We start from the raw sequence: 15407 nt of genomic DNA, 5'->3' as shown, positions 1-15407 counted from the left end.
AAGTGACAATCTGCAAAATATGCAGTAAAGAAATCTTCTATCAAGGGTTCTAAGTAGCGAATAATTAGTGGTGAATCATATTTGACATAGATTGCCTTTTTTTTATGACCAATTTTGGTACGTAGTGGCTTTGCTATTGGCACTTAAACTGTGCACCCAAACATAAGTAAATGTGAGATGTCAGTCAGGCTTGTATCCAATAACCAACTGTAACGATGAATGAGGTTAGGTAGCGGTGGGCTTTAGGCGGACCAATATAGTTGCATGCAATATTGCATGGCCCCAAGTAGATACCAATAATTAAGTTCACATAACCAAAGTCCGAGCTATCGTTTGAATGCGCTTTATGAAAACTTCTACCATGCCATTTTGGGTGTGAACATGGGGTATAGGATGTTCAACTTCAATCCCATCTGACATGCAATAATCGTCAAAAGCCTGTGACGTAAACTCTTCAACATTATCCAGTCAGATCGACTTGATCGAATAATCAGGGTGGTGAACCCTAAGCTTAATGATTTGAGTTAGGAGTTTCGCTAATGTAGCATTCTGTGTGGACAATAAACAGACATGTAACCAAAGCATCGATGCATCAACCAACACCATGAAGTATCTAAGTGGTCCGCATGTTGGTTAGATAGGTCCAGAAATATCCCCTTGAATCCTTTGAAGAAACTTAAGGGGTCGTGAATAATCTTTGTAGCCGAGGGTTAAATATTCAACTTCCCCAGGGAGCATGCTTTGCATGGCAGATGGTTAGGATAAGATGTTAGGTGATGCCCGTGTGACACTTTGAGGATACATGATAGACACGTATTTATTACAATTGTTACCTTATTATTTATATTTGTTGTGCCTCATTCAGACTATTTTTAGTAAATTACTTTAGTTTTTGTAAGTTATAAGGATTAGGATGCTTATTGATAAAAGTGGAATTTAACAAGGTTTTGACACATCCTATACGTTTTAGTCTTCCTAATTACATTTGTTTCATCCATTTAATTAAATGTTATTTTATTCTTAGGTTAAACACCAATAGGCGGGGTGATTTTTACTTATTTGGACCAAAAGCCAATACTTTCAAAGGAGGGCTTTTCGACTTATTCGAGAAGGATGAATCAAAACACTTGCCCAAAACCAAATTCTAGTCCATTTTAAGTGAGGTTGTGAAAAGGACAATTAATATAGAAAAGGAAGGATGAAAAGAATTAAAGAAAGATGGACAAGATGATTACATAAGGCGGTGGAGATATCTAGGGAAAGAATCTCAAATTGATTGGAACTCCTATTTTTTAGAAAACTGGGGTACATATAAAAACAAGAAGAGCAATGGAAGAGGGAACTCCGACTTTTTCTTCTGGCATGAAACAAGGTAGCGGCAAAGTAGCAGCAATTTGGTTTCTCTTATTCAATTTTATTTTATGCATATTTTCTATAGAATTACTATGAATTCTTTGTTCATGGGGTTCTAAACTCTTAGCTAAGGCTATAGGAAGCCCTAATTATGATTACTCTAGTTATTTGATTGTTTAATTCGTGGATTTCAGATTGATATTAGTTTTCATTCACTAGTGGAATTGCAATTTTGATATTGGGTTCTTTGAGCTTGACCATAGCCTAGGATTTTGATATTGAAATTATTTGCATATGAATTTATTTTTGACCATGAATTGGATTCTATCGATGCTTTGTGAATGAGAATCATGAACTTATATTTTGATCTGGCCGTAGACGAATATTGGTTTGTGTGGCTTCCTAGAAAATTAGCTATTTGTTTGATGTGACCAAGTTGATAAGTGGCTAATTTGTTTCTCACTTTGCTTAATTGGATTTCTACATGTTTGTGTATACCGGACCATGGATATAGAGACTGTAGGAATAGTTGAGTTTAAGCCTAACCACAGTAAAACTTACATCTATTTGGGAAATTATTGGCATGTGTACTTGACCACGGACATATATACCGAAGTTGTTTTCATTAATTTGATAATTCATGAGTTGACAATTGGATACTAGGGTACGACAATTAGTGTTGGAATCAAAGCCTTAGTGTTTTCTTACATTTATTCTCAATTATATTTTAGTTTAATCATTGTTAATTTTAATTATTCTTCGATACAAACCCAATCTTTATTTCAATTTGTTAAGTAATAGTTATAAGATTAAATTGTTAAATCAACTCCAGTGGATTCGATCTCGTATTTACATATTTCTACTACAATTGATTCGTGCACTTGCGAGTAAATTTGGTTTGAATTAATCTATTTATTAGGTTAGTTTAAATTCACATCAATACAGCGCATCATATATATTAGGTTAGTTTAAATTCACATCAATACAGCGCATCATATCTCGTCCGAGATGTACCATTCGATCATGCCAAAGCAGGAGAGTACTCTGGAACACAGGCATAGGGTCGGCCACATGGTGGGTCTCCATGGAATTATTCCAAAGACTTAGAAAAAATTGTTTGAAAAATTAAACCATAAACCTAGAAAAATTGGAGGAGTTCGGCCACACCTGGTAGGTTCGGCCACACCTGGTAGGTTCGGCCACTAGGGGTGAAAAACACCCTAACATGTCTAGAAAAATAAAACTTTATTCTTCCATGGGAGCTGATGATTCTTGAAAATCTGAAATCTCCATAGTTGTGATAGTATCATAGGGATGTTCCACATGTGCAAAGTTAGACTCACGATGAGAATGATATTTGGCAATAGCCTCAAGTGTAGCTCGGCATACGCATGACCAATGATCCTTTGATCCACAGTTGTAGCACATGTCCAATTCAATGGAAGCCAATTAAACGGTAGTTTTTCCCTTGTTCTTGAAGTTTTAGGCCTTAGGGCCAAGGGGTTGGCGCTTCTGGGCCAAATTTCCTCCATTGGCTGGGCTTTTGCTCTGTTAACTTTGGGCCCGTGGGTGGGCCTGCCGCCCATTTTCACTGTCACCATAGGGTTTCTATCAGTTGTGACTGCTAGAATTAGTCGCATGCACTTCAGGCGGAGCGTTCGAGTCATTGGGTCAAACTTGATGATTCTTCATCAAAAGCTGGTTCTGCTTTTTAGCGAGAAGTAAAACAAAGATCAAATCCAAAAATTTGGTGAACTTATGTGCCCTATATTATTGTTGCAGGACAATATTGGTGGCATTGAATGTCGAATAAGTATTCTCTAGGAGATCCTATTTGGTTAAGTCCTCTTTACAGAACTTAAGCAGTGATCAGATTCTACAAGCTTCAGAGTTGTATTCATTCACAGACTTAAAGTCTTAGAAGCGTAAATGTTGCCAGTCGTGTCTTGCTTAAGGCAAGTAAATGTCTTTATGGTGATTGAAACGATCAGCCAGAACGAGCCATATGGTACGTGAGTCTTCCTCTGTGAGGTACTCGGTCTACAGTGCATCATAGATGTGTCTTCGTGAAGATCATAGCAGTAGCTTTTTGAGCTTCGTCAATAGGTTTCTCGATAGTAGCTCGAAGACTGTTTACTGTAAGATAGAGCTTCACATCTTGAACCCACTTTAGGTAATTTCTTCCAAATACTTCAAGGCGGTGAAATCGAGCTTATTCAAGTTCGACATGTCTCTAAAACAGAGGGTACAACAAAAACGTGGTTAGTCATATGGAAAGCCATAGAAATACATTGTAGAAAATTTAGGTTCTATAGACATGTATTGGTTTAATTTAAACATGAAAGTTACAGGTTTCATGTGGTAAGTTTTGAATGAAAACTTCGGGTTTCAAATGCACTAAATTTGAAAATACAGGTTCGATTTAGTTATGAACTTTTGGTTCATGTATAGGGGTACCTAAAAGAACACATAATACAATATACAACAAAGTGTAGTGAATTTACGGATTGCTTAAGGAACCCAAGTGTAAGTGCATCGGGACTACGAAAGATAGTCAACGGTTCAAAGAAAAGAAATAATTTATTGAATCATTAATTGCCAAAAAGTGGGCATCAGGCCAATAATTTTAGATGTCTTCTCAAATTAATGGACTGCTAATCACTTTAATTAATTCAATAGATCGTAACCATCCATATTTGATCGTCGAAGCAAAATAATAACATTCGGGTAAATATTAGCTTGAATATTAGCTTTGGGCCAAGCGAAAATAAAATTATAGCTTCATAAGCGTTAACCAATAATGGCCCAAAAATTATAAGAGTATGGTTATGAAGTGGGAATGCCAAAAAAACATGGCATTAGGGTTCAAAAAAATGAAAACCAAGCATTATGGGCTGGTTGCTGTGAGTAGTGCAAGGCCCTAAAGGCCTATTGGGCCACGGGGTAAGCTGCAAAGCAGCCTAAGTCACGGTTGCACACCATGGGTCGTGGGTTGCCGCTAGTTTTTGGGCCAAAACAGAGCGAGGGGAAAAGCCCCACATGGTGGGTTGGCATTGGTGTGCGCGCGAAGCCCAAACAAGGCTATTTTGGGCCAATTCAGGGCAAGCTCATCAATTGCTGGCTTGGGTTGAAGCGCTACAAAGCCTAGTCGAGGTTGGCTGTGTGTGTGGCCTATGGCATGGTGAGCCCAGCAAGCAGCAAGCTTGCTGGTGATAGGCCCAGGGAGCAGGAGCAAGCCAAGCAGAGCTTCAGGCTTTGCTAGAGCGAGCTAGGACTGCAGGCCCGTTTCAAAACCCAAACCAAGCCGAATGTCTGGCTGTCCAGTGCTCACAGCAAGCCCAAAGGGCTGCTGCAGGGGTTCCAGGCGTAGGAACAACATTGTCCAGGCACGGCGTGGCTACAGGCCAGCCAACGGCGGCGCGGCGGGAAGCTGCGACTCAGCTGCAAAAATCCCAGATTTTTTAGAATCTTAGGGTTAAGAACCCTAATTGCTTCTAAATTAATTTTGATGCTTTGACTCACAAATTCCACATAGCATAATTGTGTATTGCATGAACAAATATATATATATATATATATATATATATATATATATATTGACAAAATATATGAAAAACATATGTAATATATATAATTGGAAGGAAAATATAAATATATGGGGTTCATACATATGCATAGGGGAATGTTTTCATGTTTTAAGGTCGTTTCAAATATCTTAATTTATTTTAAAATAACCTGATTGGCAGAAAATAATTGAGCCTTTGATGTTGTATAATAGCTTCCTCCACGATCCTTCAGTTCCTTAGCTTCTGGCAAGAGCGTGCTGATAAATTGTTGTAGGCCTAATTTATTGAACTGTATTTAGGACTTAGTATATCCCTAGATATACTAAGATTTACAAAATCACATTCCTAATCTAACATGACTGCAACAAATTCTTTATTATTCTCCATAAGGAGGTATTTTTAAGTTTACAAAGGAGCAATACTAGGAAATAAATCAAAACAAACCTTTGTCAACAAGGCAAGTAAACCTAGACCTAATTAAATCATATAAAAACCCTAATTAAATCATTTCTCTAAAATACTTTCATTTTTTTCCACAGGTGTGTACATCTGGTGACGAGTTAGAATCTCTTAAAAGCAAAGATATTGATAAAGTATTTTTGTGATCTAGTCACATGCTCAACGTATGCATACATATCATTTCCATTGTCTTTGATTTTGAACTGAGACATTGAAAAACATTGTTTGTAATCACACTGAAATTGTCTTCGTTCATACATCATCATCATATTGCAAAAAATTAGACAAATAGAAAACCATTAAGAGATTTGGTTGCAACAAAATAAAATAAAAACATTAATTTTTCGCAACAATACGTATGCATACGTTGAAACCATTTAATTAAAGTGGTTAGATGATTTTGAATTGGAGTAATTTTTCACAACGATGATCTCTAAGTAAATACGAAATTAGACGGTTAGGATAATTGATATACAATACCGAGTGAACTCTACATAAGTGTCCATCAGATAAACTTATTTGAGAATCCCTGAACTGAAGCTCACTCATAAAGTAGAATCTGATTCTTTATCAATATCAATGTAAAGTAATGCTAATGCCAAATTGAATGCAAACCTAAGCTGAAGAAACAAGAACTTTCATTTATTTATAATAATCACATTAAGAATTCCTTTTCCCATTAGCCCTTTCCTCATAAGAATTCACAATCATATTTACAATATGAGCCCTGTGTTTTGTTGTGTGTTTTGAAAGAGTGCAGTTACTTAACTGGGAAAAGAATGGTGTGTACTGTATACCAAAAGGTGACAATAACAATGGCTCCTGCTAGGGTAAATCTTGGACAAGTCCATAACATTGGGTTGGACCTCTCTGTCCTCTTGATTGGATCAACCTCCTCAGACAGTGGGTAATTGGACTGCCTAGGGTTCCAGCTCACGTACTTGTTTGGAGAAGAGAACCCTGCGAAGAAGCCGCCCTTCTTTTTGTTTTTGCCTTGTTTCCTTATGTTTGCCCACGCCTCATCCCAGTCTGTTGAGAATTTATCACCTGATCAAGGTATTGGATGATAACATTCAACCACCATTATAGTCAGTTTCACGGTTAGAAGCAGCTAAATCACCTCGAGAATCTGAACTTAAGAACACTTCTTGTTCGCTGAGAAAAGAAATAGCAACGACTAAAAGCTAGTTGGTAACCACTTAATAGTGGAAAGGAGAATGCTATATTACCATTAAGATTGGGCCAAATTTAGAGGATGGGGCGGCGGTTGCATACGCCCCTCTTTCACGTCTATCTATCACGTGCTGCTTTTGTGTGATGAGGTGATTGTAATACTCTCTTTTATTTACCTTAAAGCATGATTATCAGATCATCCATATGCATAATGATAGGACATAAATATCACTTACCATCCCTAGTGTATTCTTTAGTTTAATTAGTAAAGCATGCAACTCATTGTATATGAACAAATGAAAGCGTGAGAATGTGAAGAATTATCTCAGGGACTTCGTAACAAGTTAGGTCACACCCCAAAGACGAAAAAATGGCAAATCCAACTAATCCGAAAGTTCCAAACAACACCAAGAGCCAAGTGATGACCAAACTAAAACTTCACGTGGTGTTCCTGAGAGTCCCTTCTGGAGCCAATCGGCATGAATGGCAAGTACCAAGAAGAAGAAGAGTTACGTTTTCGAGAGGTTTGGAAAGTGAGAGCTTTTTAAAAAAAAAAAAAAAAAAAAAAAAATGAACACCTTGTGGTAAGTGGTGGTTTCTTTCGACTCGGAGTTGAGAAATTACACTCTACCCAGATCCCAGGAGAAGAAGAATATTCCAATCCACAGCAACCTCCAATTGGTTACTGCCGCTGACCTCATGGTTAAACATTTCCGTACCGTTTTATCATACTGGCAAATTTGCCAGCCTCTAATTCTCCCTCGCCGTCTCTCCCTTTGACACATGTCTGAATTTACTTTCTTTAAAATTTAAACTTTGTTTTGGACGGGTTGGGGGGGGGGGGGGGGTATTTCTATAATTTCCTCTCAACTTTTGAGGTTTCGTCACTTTGGTCCTTCAACATTTTTCATATCAAAATGATCCCTAAACTCTCCACTCTCTGTACCCTTTTGAATGTGCATTTCGTAAGGGCATAAAGTGATTTTCGTTATAAAAGTTGACAACATGACACATGATTACTCTTGGGAAGACATTTCTATAACATTCTATATATACTAAAAGCCGGTGGATTGGCACTGTTCATTAACAGTGCCGTTCCGGTTTCGTCCCTCATTTTCTTCATGGTTTTTCGGCTTTAGTGGGATTATGCAGTAAATTGTCCATTTTGCTCTTCATGATACGTGTTGTGCGTGCGTAGATATTGGCTTATCTAGGGAAGATGCTGGATGCATCTCTCATTTCTCTCTTTCCTCTTCTTTTCTTCTCTCTGCTTTTCCGTCTCTCTTTGTGTTTGTCTGTGTTTTTGTGTGTGTCTCGCTGTTTTCCTCGCGATCCGATCGTTTAGAAGGGTGGTTGGACTATTTTTTTCCCGCTGTTTTCCGCGGTGGAATCGCAACAGTTTGGCTGCTTTGGTTGGTAAGAAAAATTTTCAATTGGTTGTTGTAAAATTCGATTCTTGCTAAGTGTTCTCTTTATTTTTTTTTGCTGATTTGCACGTGGATCTTTTGTCTGATTTCGTTTTTGGCTGCCGCAAACCTATATCTTCCAATTTTAGGGTTTTGTTGTGGGAGTTTGCAAACGCTTTCTGGATCAGGTATATAACTTATCTTTAAGTGTTTTTTTTAATAATTTTTGCGTTTTAACTAAAATTGAAAGATTGCCGACGAATGGATATGGCTACGGTTATATAATTTATCTTTAACCTTTTTTCATATTTTTTGTGTTTTAATTAAAATTTAAAAATTGTTGAGGAAGGATATGGCTGCGGTTTAAGGTTTAGACTAATTAATTTTACTGTTGTTCAGGTTTTTTTTGGGGAAATTTTTGGGTTTGGTTGTTCTGATTATCTGTGGTTTGATTTTTGTCCGGATTTTAGAAGAAGAAAAATGGCCATGATTAACTTTTGGGTTTCCTTTGTCTGTTCTGCATTTTAAAGTTTGAATTATGGATTTTTTTTGTATGTCAATCCTTAAATGATCACTGTATGGATTTTTTTTGTGTTTCGGCATATGCCCTTATTGGAATTTTGTGATTTGAGAATTGTAGAAGTTAGTAGCAATTCAAAACCCGTTAAATGGGATGAGAATTAGAGTGATTTGAAATCGGCGAGCAAGTTCTATATTCTATTCTATATATGCTAAAAGCCGGTGGATTGGCATTGTTCATTAACAGTGCCCACCCGGTTTTGTCCCTCGCTTGCTGAGCAATTTTTTGCCCTTTTTTGGAATTGTGCAGTGAGTTGGCCATTTTGCCCTTTCCCCTTTCTGGTGCCGTTGCAGTGTGCTTTTTTCCATTTCGCACAGTGATTCATCGGGTTTGCCCATTCTATCCACCTGTCCATCATTTGTGGGTCTTTGTAATTTTTTATATTTTTTTGGTGCCACAAACCATGTGCCGGGTTTAACTCCTGACAATTTTACTGTGTATTAACAGTAATATGTTAGATAATAAATGAGATAATAAATGAGAAGATCCATTCTTGAAAAGACAGAGGACAGGATACCACAAAAGATAGATGCCACAGTTACGTAAAATGATAAAGATATCGGTTAGAGTGATTAAAAAAATATGAAAAACTGGTTTGGTGTGTTTGGCTTTTGTTTTCTAATATTTTTTTTAGCATACCAAGAAAATTGATGGACAACCGTTCCCTTCCATTTAAGAAAAAGACAGAAATCAGGGATGCCATTGCAGTTGTGTGGTGGTAGTAACGAAGGCTCATTCCTCGAAAAAGGGCTAATAAATGCAAAGTCGCAGAAATATATATATATATATATATATATATATATATATATATATATATATATAAGAAAAGATAGTCTAATCTGAAAGTGTGAGGTCATGATGTGAAGTGAAAGGAAAAAAAAAATATATATATATATATATACACACACTGCGCGGGCAGACACGTGTTGATCATCTCTTGCATTTGACTTTTCAGCTCTTCTTTTCTAACTTTTTTTCTTTCCCGCACGTTTGCTCTCTCATTTGTCCTTGCTGCCAGCGCATATCTCATTCCTCCGTCTCTGGTCTTTTTCTTTCTTTCTTTTTTTTTTTTTTGGGGGTTTTGTTCTGCTTTTTCAGTAGATGCTGTCCACGTGTTGATCATCAGCAGTATTTCTGTTCAGAGGATTTTTACTCTTTTTGTTTCGTTTTCACTCCTTTCTTTGTTTACTTTTTCCTTTCGTTTTTCTGCTTCTCTCTCGCCTCTTTTTGTTTCGTTTTCAGTTTTCTGTCTTCATCTTCTTATCCTTGCTCCAGCGCTTCGCACACCGCCTTCTTGGCGTTTCAAGTCTTGCTGTTTTCTGGTTAGTTGTGTCTTTTTTGTTGCCTTATTTTTTTGTTAATTTTGTATTTAGAGTTACGTCTTTTGTTTAAATTTGGGTTTAGTTGATTTTGAAGGTTTCCAATTGGTTGCCCATTTTTGTTTTTAATTTTGTTTTTAGAGTTAGGTCTTTTGTTTGAATTTGGGTTTACCGATTTTGAAGGTTTAGAGCTAACTATTTCCTTTCGATTTTTTATGGGGGTGAGACTTATAGAATAGTAGGGTTTTTCTTTTTGTGTTGCGATTCTAAGTATGACTCTGTCGTTTTCTGTGTTGACATTCTAAGTATGACTGTTTCGTTTGATTCTCATTTTATTTTTAGCAAACACAAAATGGCAAGCTCTTGAAGCCAATGAAACCTCTATTCACCCTTCGTGCAGATACCTTTGACTTAGAAGCATGCAGCTTCCCTCTCAAAATCTTTATACATATTATGCACAATCACGTTATACGTACTAATACATACGAGTAAATCAGGTTGCACCAACAATTAGCTACATAGTATTACATGACAAGATTATTAAAATTAATTCCCACCAACCATATGTATGCAGAAGGAATTCTTTGAATTTATAAGGTCATCATTTGCAAACTGATGCACTCAACCAGTGTCGAACAGTCTTTCCTGTGTGCTGGGAAGATTGTCTGGACATAAATGACTAGATTAAAACCAATTCTTGACTAATTGGTCTTAGGAATATGTTCAGGTGTAGGTTTTAGATCTTTTTTTTTTTAAATTGAATTCTAACTTTATAGGTTCTCTATTCTAATTGTTATTACTTTTGGTTATTAATTAAGCTGTTAAATTTTTCCTCCCAAACATGGATGGACAAATAACAAATGATTTCAGTTTTCTTTTCAGTGTTTTTTTATGCTTTTGGATAAATTTGTGGCATATTATGTAAATTTCATTGTTGCAGGATAAATGGAAAACACACAGCCAACTCCTATTCATCAGTTAAAACCATACACGAAAGCAAAAAAAATCAAAATCCGGATATGCAGGATATGGAAATCGACAATCCCAGGCACTGTTAAAAAATATAAAGCTTTGAACTGTATATTAGTTGATGAAATGGTGAGATTATTGATTCATTATTTTAATCAAAGACGGTAATACTAATAATTAACTAGCCAGAAAATATTTTTCTACCCCTATTTTTTAGATGTTGGGGAATAAAATTTAAGTATGCCGTGTTACACAAAATGAACAGATCAGTGTTTTCTTACCTTTTTTTATGAATTTTTTATTTTCTTACCTTTTTTTCATGGTGTTACATTTTTTTTCTTAAATTTTTTGGCATTCATACATTTCTTTTCAAGTGTTGATTAAAATAATTTAACTATTTTCAATAATTCTTTTTCCTCATGCTAACAATTTGATAAGTGTGTTGTTCTTTGTGTTATTGATAGTATAATCTATATTTTTATTTATTTTTTAATTACTTTTGTAACTTTTTTTCCTTCTCTGTCTTGGCATGATAAATTGTGAAGCAAGATGCCGTTGAGGCGACCACATTAAATGTTGAGTATGATGTTATGGTTGCGAAGATTGAAGCTGGTGGATGCTATGAAATCATTGATTTCCGTACCAGTAAAATCAGGGGACAATACAAAGTAGTCCCGCATGAAACTCAAGTTTTGTTTAATGCGGTAACAAAATTTAAAAAATTGGCCAGTGTGTTTCCACCCATCCCTCGCCATCGGTTCTTTCTACAAGATTACAACACACTTTACCCTCGCTTGGACAGGGTTGACATCCTTACAGGTACTGTTAACATGTCTATGCATATAAATCCATTCAAACGAGTTGGTATTTATTTTCTAAAGTAGTACTTAACAATGTGCTTATATTTATGTTTTAAATTATAAGATGTTATCGGTTGTATAAGAGCCGTACAGTCCTTGGAAGAAAAACAGATTAATCAGAGGGTTGCATACAAATGTGATGTGCACATTCAGAATATAAGGTCATTTTTCACCTTTTATTGTTATTAGCCTAAATTGTCTTCAGTCTTTGTTCCTTTGCTGTTGTAAAAATTTAAATTTTTACTTGCGAGTTTTTTGATCCACAGAAAAGAAGAACTCACGATTACGTTATGGGCAGACATTGGTGAAGCTTTTTCTTCTTTGTCAACAGAGGCATTTTCACTGCCAGTTGTGGTTGTTTTCACAAGTTTAAAAGTCAGACGCTACCTAGGTATTTCATTTAATTTAAAATTAATCTTTTGCATCCTTATTTTGTTCTCTGTCCATACTAAGTCATTTAAATTCTTTTGGTGTTTAACCATTGTTGGATTTTATTATATTTATTTGTTACAATTAGTCATTCTATGTTGCCACCCTTTCTAACCAGTCAATTTGCAGCTATCTGATTATATTGGTGCTCAATGATTGTTGTTTGTCATACTTCTACTTATTTTCTGCTTTCTCCAATTTTATATATTTAGTTGATTAAGCTATTGATAGTCTCGACTGACAATTACAAAATAACTAAAACTATATTCTCAATCGAACACTCACTTAGGAATCCACTGCATGTCCCAATTAATTCTGTTACCAGTTTATTAAAATTTTCACAAAAAAACATCATCTGTATGCCATGCGTACCCTTTTTTTTTTTTTTTAAATTACTTTTTGTGATACAATGATGCAGCTATTAAAACAAATTTTAAACTGTATCCGTCATGATTTGTGTTTCATCACCTTTTTCTGCCATGATTTCAATGCGCATGCAAGATTGTCTTAAACAGTACCGGTTCATCACTTTTTTTCATTGATCCAGACATCCCGGAAGTGAATTCCTACAAGTCAGTGTAAGTATATTTCTAATTTTTGGAACAAAATAACGATATATCTATTATTCTTGAATGAAAACAGATGCTATTTCTATATTGTTTAAACGATGTGATCTTTTCAATCATGCAGGTTTTCCAACTGCAAAGAATTTCCAAAAATATTGCCTCCGTCTTCAGACCAGGCAAATGAAGCTAAACTTCTACAGACTGCGAAAAAAGTTACAATTGATGAATTGGCTTTCTTGGATCCAGATTTGTACAAGGTTTAAAACTTGATTATCCCTTTTAATGTTCCCTTAAAATTTTACAATTGTGATTTCACACATTCAATAAAAAGAATGCATATGATTGTTGTCAGTTTCACACATATATGACAAATATATTACAGGATGAGACATTTCTATGTAAAGTAGCTGTGAAGCATTTTGACACACGTTACGATTGGTGGTATAGTGCCTAGCCCATTTGTGTAAAACAAATGCATAAGGACCCAACAACTGCACAACTAATTTGTCAAAAACACCCAAATCAAATTCCAACACCTTGGTAATATTTAACATGTTGTGCTACAATTTTGTTACTATGTATACCATGAGTTGAATTTTTTTTACTTTGCGCTTTTCAGTTTAGAATCAATTAATTTTTCGCTCCGTCAATGGTATGTAATTTTTCAATCTCACTATTGATATTTTTTTAAACACCTAAATTTCTCATGGTTGTTTTTGTTTTGGATAGTTCATTGTAATCTTACATTAGGTTTTTAAATGTAGGTATAAGGTCAATCTGATACTTGAAGATGAAACCAATGAGATTGATGCTTTGATAATTGGAAAATGTGGTGCAAAACTTTTTGGCATGAGCTGCAAAGATTTGGTTCTGAATCAGACATTGGTGGACCATCAACAATTACCAAATGAATTTCTTAGACTAATCGGGCAAAAGAAAATTTTCCATCTGCGGTTTGGAAATAGAAGAAATAATTTCAATCCAAGCAATGTCCTCATTCAGAATGTAACCGACTATACAACCATGCAACCAGCAACTCCACTGCCTTTGCCAAGAGAAATCACAGGGTCTTCCACGACGGTTTCGTCTTCTACTTCAAGTGCTGAAACTACTGAACAATCGAATAAAAGGAAGAGGGAATCAATCAAGAGGACTCTTTTCACCAACAATGAGCAAAGGTTTGTTTCGTAACTTCCTTTCAAAACATAATTTTGAAATTATTTTTCATTCATTTTATTTAACACTGGTAGCCCATTTAAAACAGAGAAATGGAAGAAGTTTCAGAGGCGGATCCAAGGGAGTTTGATGAAGTTCCAATAAAGTTGCTCAAAAAGAAATCGTCACCAACTAGCGGAAAACTTGGTACCACTCCTGAAAAAACCAACTAGGTTGCTATATTTTAAACATGGCTTCTTTTTTTGCTCTACATTTATTTGGATATATATTTAATATCCATCTAACTGTATTATTTTCTTTCTCTTCCCTAGCTTGCTTGCTTAAGGATGAACGATGCAGTGCCAAAACTCATCTCCGATACTGAAACGCAATAACCGTTTTTTGTTAATACGTATCAAACAATATTGATAATATTTGGCTGCCATGTAAATGTCTTTCTGGTATGGACTTCATAATATTTTTTGCATGTACAATATTTGGCTGCCATGTAAATATCTCTCTGGTCTGGACTTGATAATATTTTTGTATGTACATGCTGGTTCCACTTGAGAGGTAGATGCAAGTGGTAGAATCCAATCAATCACTTTTATGTTTTTTTTTTTTGTCTATCTGTAAACAAATAGGTTTTAATCTTTTGTATCTGGATTGTACAAATTTAATATTTTAAATATAAACCACTTCCAACATCTTTGTTTACGGTGATGTAAATATTCTGTGATCTACTTTTTACATGTCTTCAACACAGTGTTGCACAGAATTTCCACAACTACACTCATTCTGAACTCAATTTGGAGCAACATTCGGTAAGCCTTTCTTTTACAGTTAGTTTCATTTGTTTATATTTGAATCAACACCTTTTTAATAAATAATGATTCTTCCAACTACTCATAAATTGATTCTTTTTTTTTCTTGCAACTTCGACCGTTCATTTATTGAAAATACCATACGTCAATCAGCAATGTGAACTTTTCTCAACATATGACCATCAAATCTTGGTATGTCTTTCATCATATTTGCTCCTTTACAATTCATAGAACTGTTATGTTTCTTTATATCCAATCCTTGCCGATAAACTAATTCTTTGTTCAAAACTTGAACCATAAATGTAATAGGCTAAAATTGTTGTGACCATTTCTCTCTATACAATTCATAGAACTGTTATGTTTTTTTTCTGTGTTTCACTACTAAGATTCAAATTCATATATTTCGGTGAGAAACAAACTTTTATCTATTTCTTGAGTTAGGCAGAGTTGTAAAAATAACTTTCTACATGCTATATGCTATTTAAAAACCCGCAGCATCACGCGGGCACCATTGCTAGTATCAACTATAAGAAAAATATCCTCATCTATTGACACGTGAGTACTTATGTTTAAGGGTAGATAATACCATTCTAAAGGGCTAAAAAAAATAAAAAATAAAAAATAAAACTATATTTCAGCTTCGGTGGATAGAATGATATTTATATATGAACATGCATGTCACAATTAAAGTGATCGTTTTGGTGTTACAATGAGTGGTGTCAGTCACTTGATTGTCATTTCAATGTGT

General features: G+C 35.3%; 2 protein-coding genes and 1 long non-coding RNA gene across 7 annotated transcripts; 2 read left to right on the top strand and 1 right to left on the bottom strand.

Annotated features, from left to right (window-relative positions):
- Positions 1-6138: 6138 nt before the first annotated feature.
- On the bottom strand, positions 6139-7262 carry LOC148697508 (uncharacterized). The gene is made up of 3 exons (XM_088691938.1): positions 7183-7262; positions 6499-6533; positions 6139-6425 (listed from the first exon to the last, which is right to left on the bottom strand). The coding sequence occupies exons 1-3, from the start codon at positions 7260-7262 to the stop codon at positions 6139-6141; spliced, it is 402 nt and encodes a 133-aa protein (XP_088548064.1).
- Positions 7263-7909: 647 nt separating this feature from the next.
- Positions 7910-12349, top strand: LOC148697507 (uncharacterized). Of its 2 annotated transcripts, none has more exons than XR_015961620.1 (5): positions 7910-8145; positions 10797-10954; positions 11371-11644; positions 11750-11846; positions 11952-12346. It is a non-coding gene; the product is annotated as an uncharacterized LOC148697507 (long non-coding RNA). The 2 variants fall into 2 exon arrangements; XR_015961621.1 differs by lacking the exon at positions 7910-8145 and adding an exon at positions 9656-9859 and having other exon boundaries at positions 11952-12349.
- Positions 12350-12610: 261 nt separating this feature from the next.
- LOC148697506 (uncharacterized) lies at positions 12611-14275 on the top strand. 4 transcript variants are annotated; one of them, XM_088692579.1, is made up of 7 exons: positions 12611-12692; positions 12805-12937; positions 13063-13220; positions 13300-13332; positions 13445-13858; positions 13945-14042; positions 14168-14275. In XM_088692579.1, exons 3-7 carry the CDS (start codon positions 13153-13155, stop codon positions 14218-14220), a joined length of 666 nt encoding a protein of 221 aa, XP_088548705.1. In that variant the 5' UTR covers positions 12611-12692; positions 12805-12937; positions 13063-13152; the 3' UTR covers positions 14221-14275. The 4 variants fall into 4 exon arrangements, with proteins under 4 accessions (XP_088548705.1, XP_088548707.1, XP_088548708.1 ...); XM_088692581.1 differs by having other exon boundaries at positions 13945-14068; positions 14168-14265; XM_088692582.1 differs by lacking the exon at positions 13300-13332.
- Positions 14276-15407: the final 1132 nt, after the last annotated feature.

This window comes from Pyrus communis, chromosome 4, assembly GCF_041283825.1.
Source record: "Pyrus communis isolate YQ-2024b chromosome 4, ASM4128382v1, whole genome shotgun sequence".
In the NCBI taxonomy this organism is placed as follows: Eukaryota; Viridiplantae; Streptophyta; class Magnoliopsida; order Rosales; family Rosaceae; genus Pyrus; species Pyrus communis.
The sequence above is the reverse complement of the archived record's forward strand: the minus strand, read 5'-3'. Positions and strand labels throughout refer to the sequence as shown.

What these genes read in the sequence shown, in the direction of transcription:
- LOC148697506 (XM_088692579.1), top strand. Translation starts at nt 13,153, where the DNA reads ATGCATAAGGACCCAACAACTGCACAACTAATTTGTCAAAAACACCCA. An exon ending in AATCAAATTCCAACACCTTG is followed by an intron (nt 13,221 to 13,299) that starts GTAATATTTAAC and finishes TGCGCTTTTCAG; the next exon opens with TTTAGAATCAATTAATTTTT. An exon ending in TTCACCAACAATGAGCAAAG is followed by an intron (nt 13,859 to 13,944) that starts GTTTGTTTCGTA and finishes CATTTAAAACAG; the next exon opens with AGAAATGGAAGAAGTTTCAG.
- LOC148697508 (XM_088691938.1), bottom strand. Translation starts at nt 7,262, where the DNA reads ATGTTTAACCATGAGGTCAGCGGCAGTAACCAATTGGAGGTTGCTGTG. An exon ending in CTTCTTCTCCTGGGATCTGG is followed by an intron (nt 6,534 to 7,182) that starts GTAGAGTGTAAT and finishes TTCTTTTCTCAG; the next exon opens with CGAACAAGAAGTGTTCTTAA. An exon ending in CTTAAGTTCAGATTCTCGAG is followed by an intron (nt 6,426 to 6,498) that starts GTGATTTAGCTG and finishes TACCTTGATCAG; the next exon opens with GTGATAAATTCTCAACAGAC.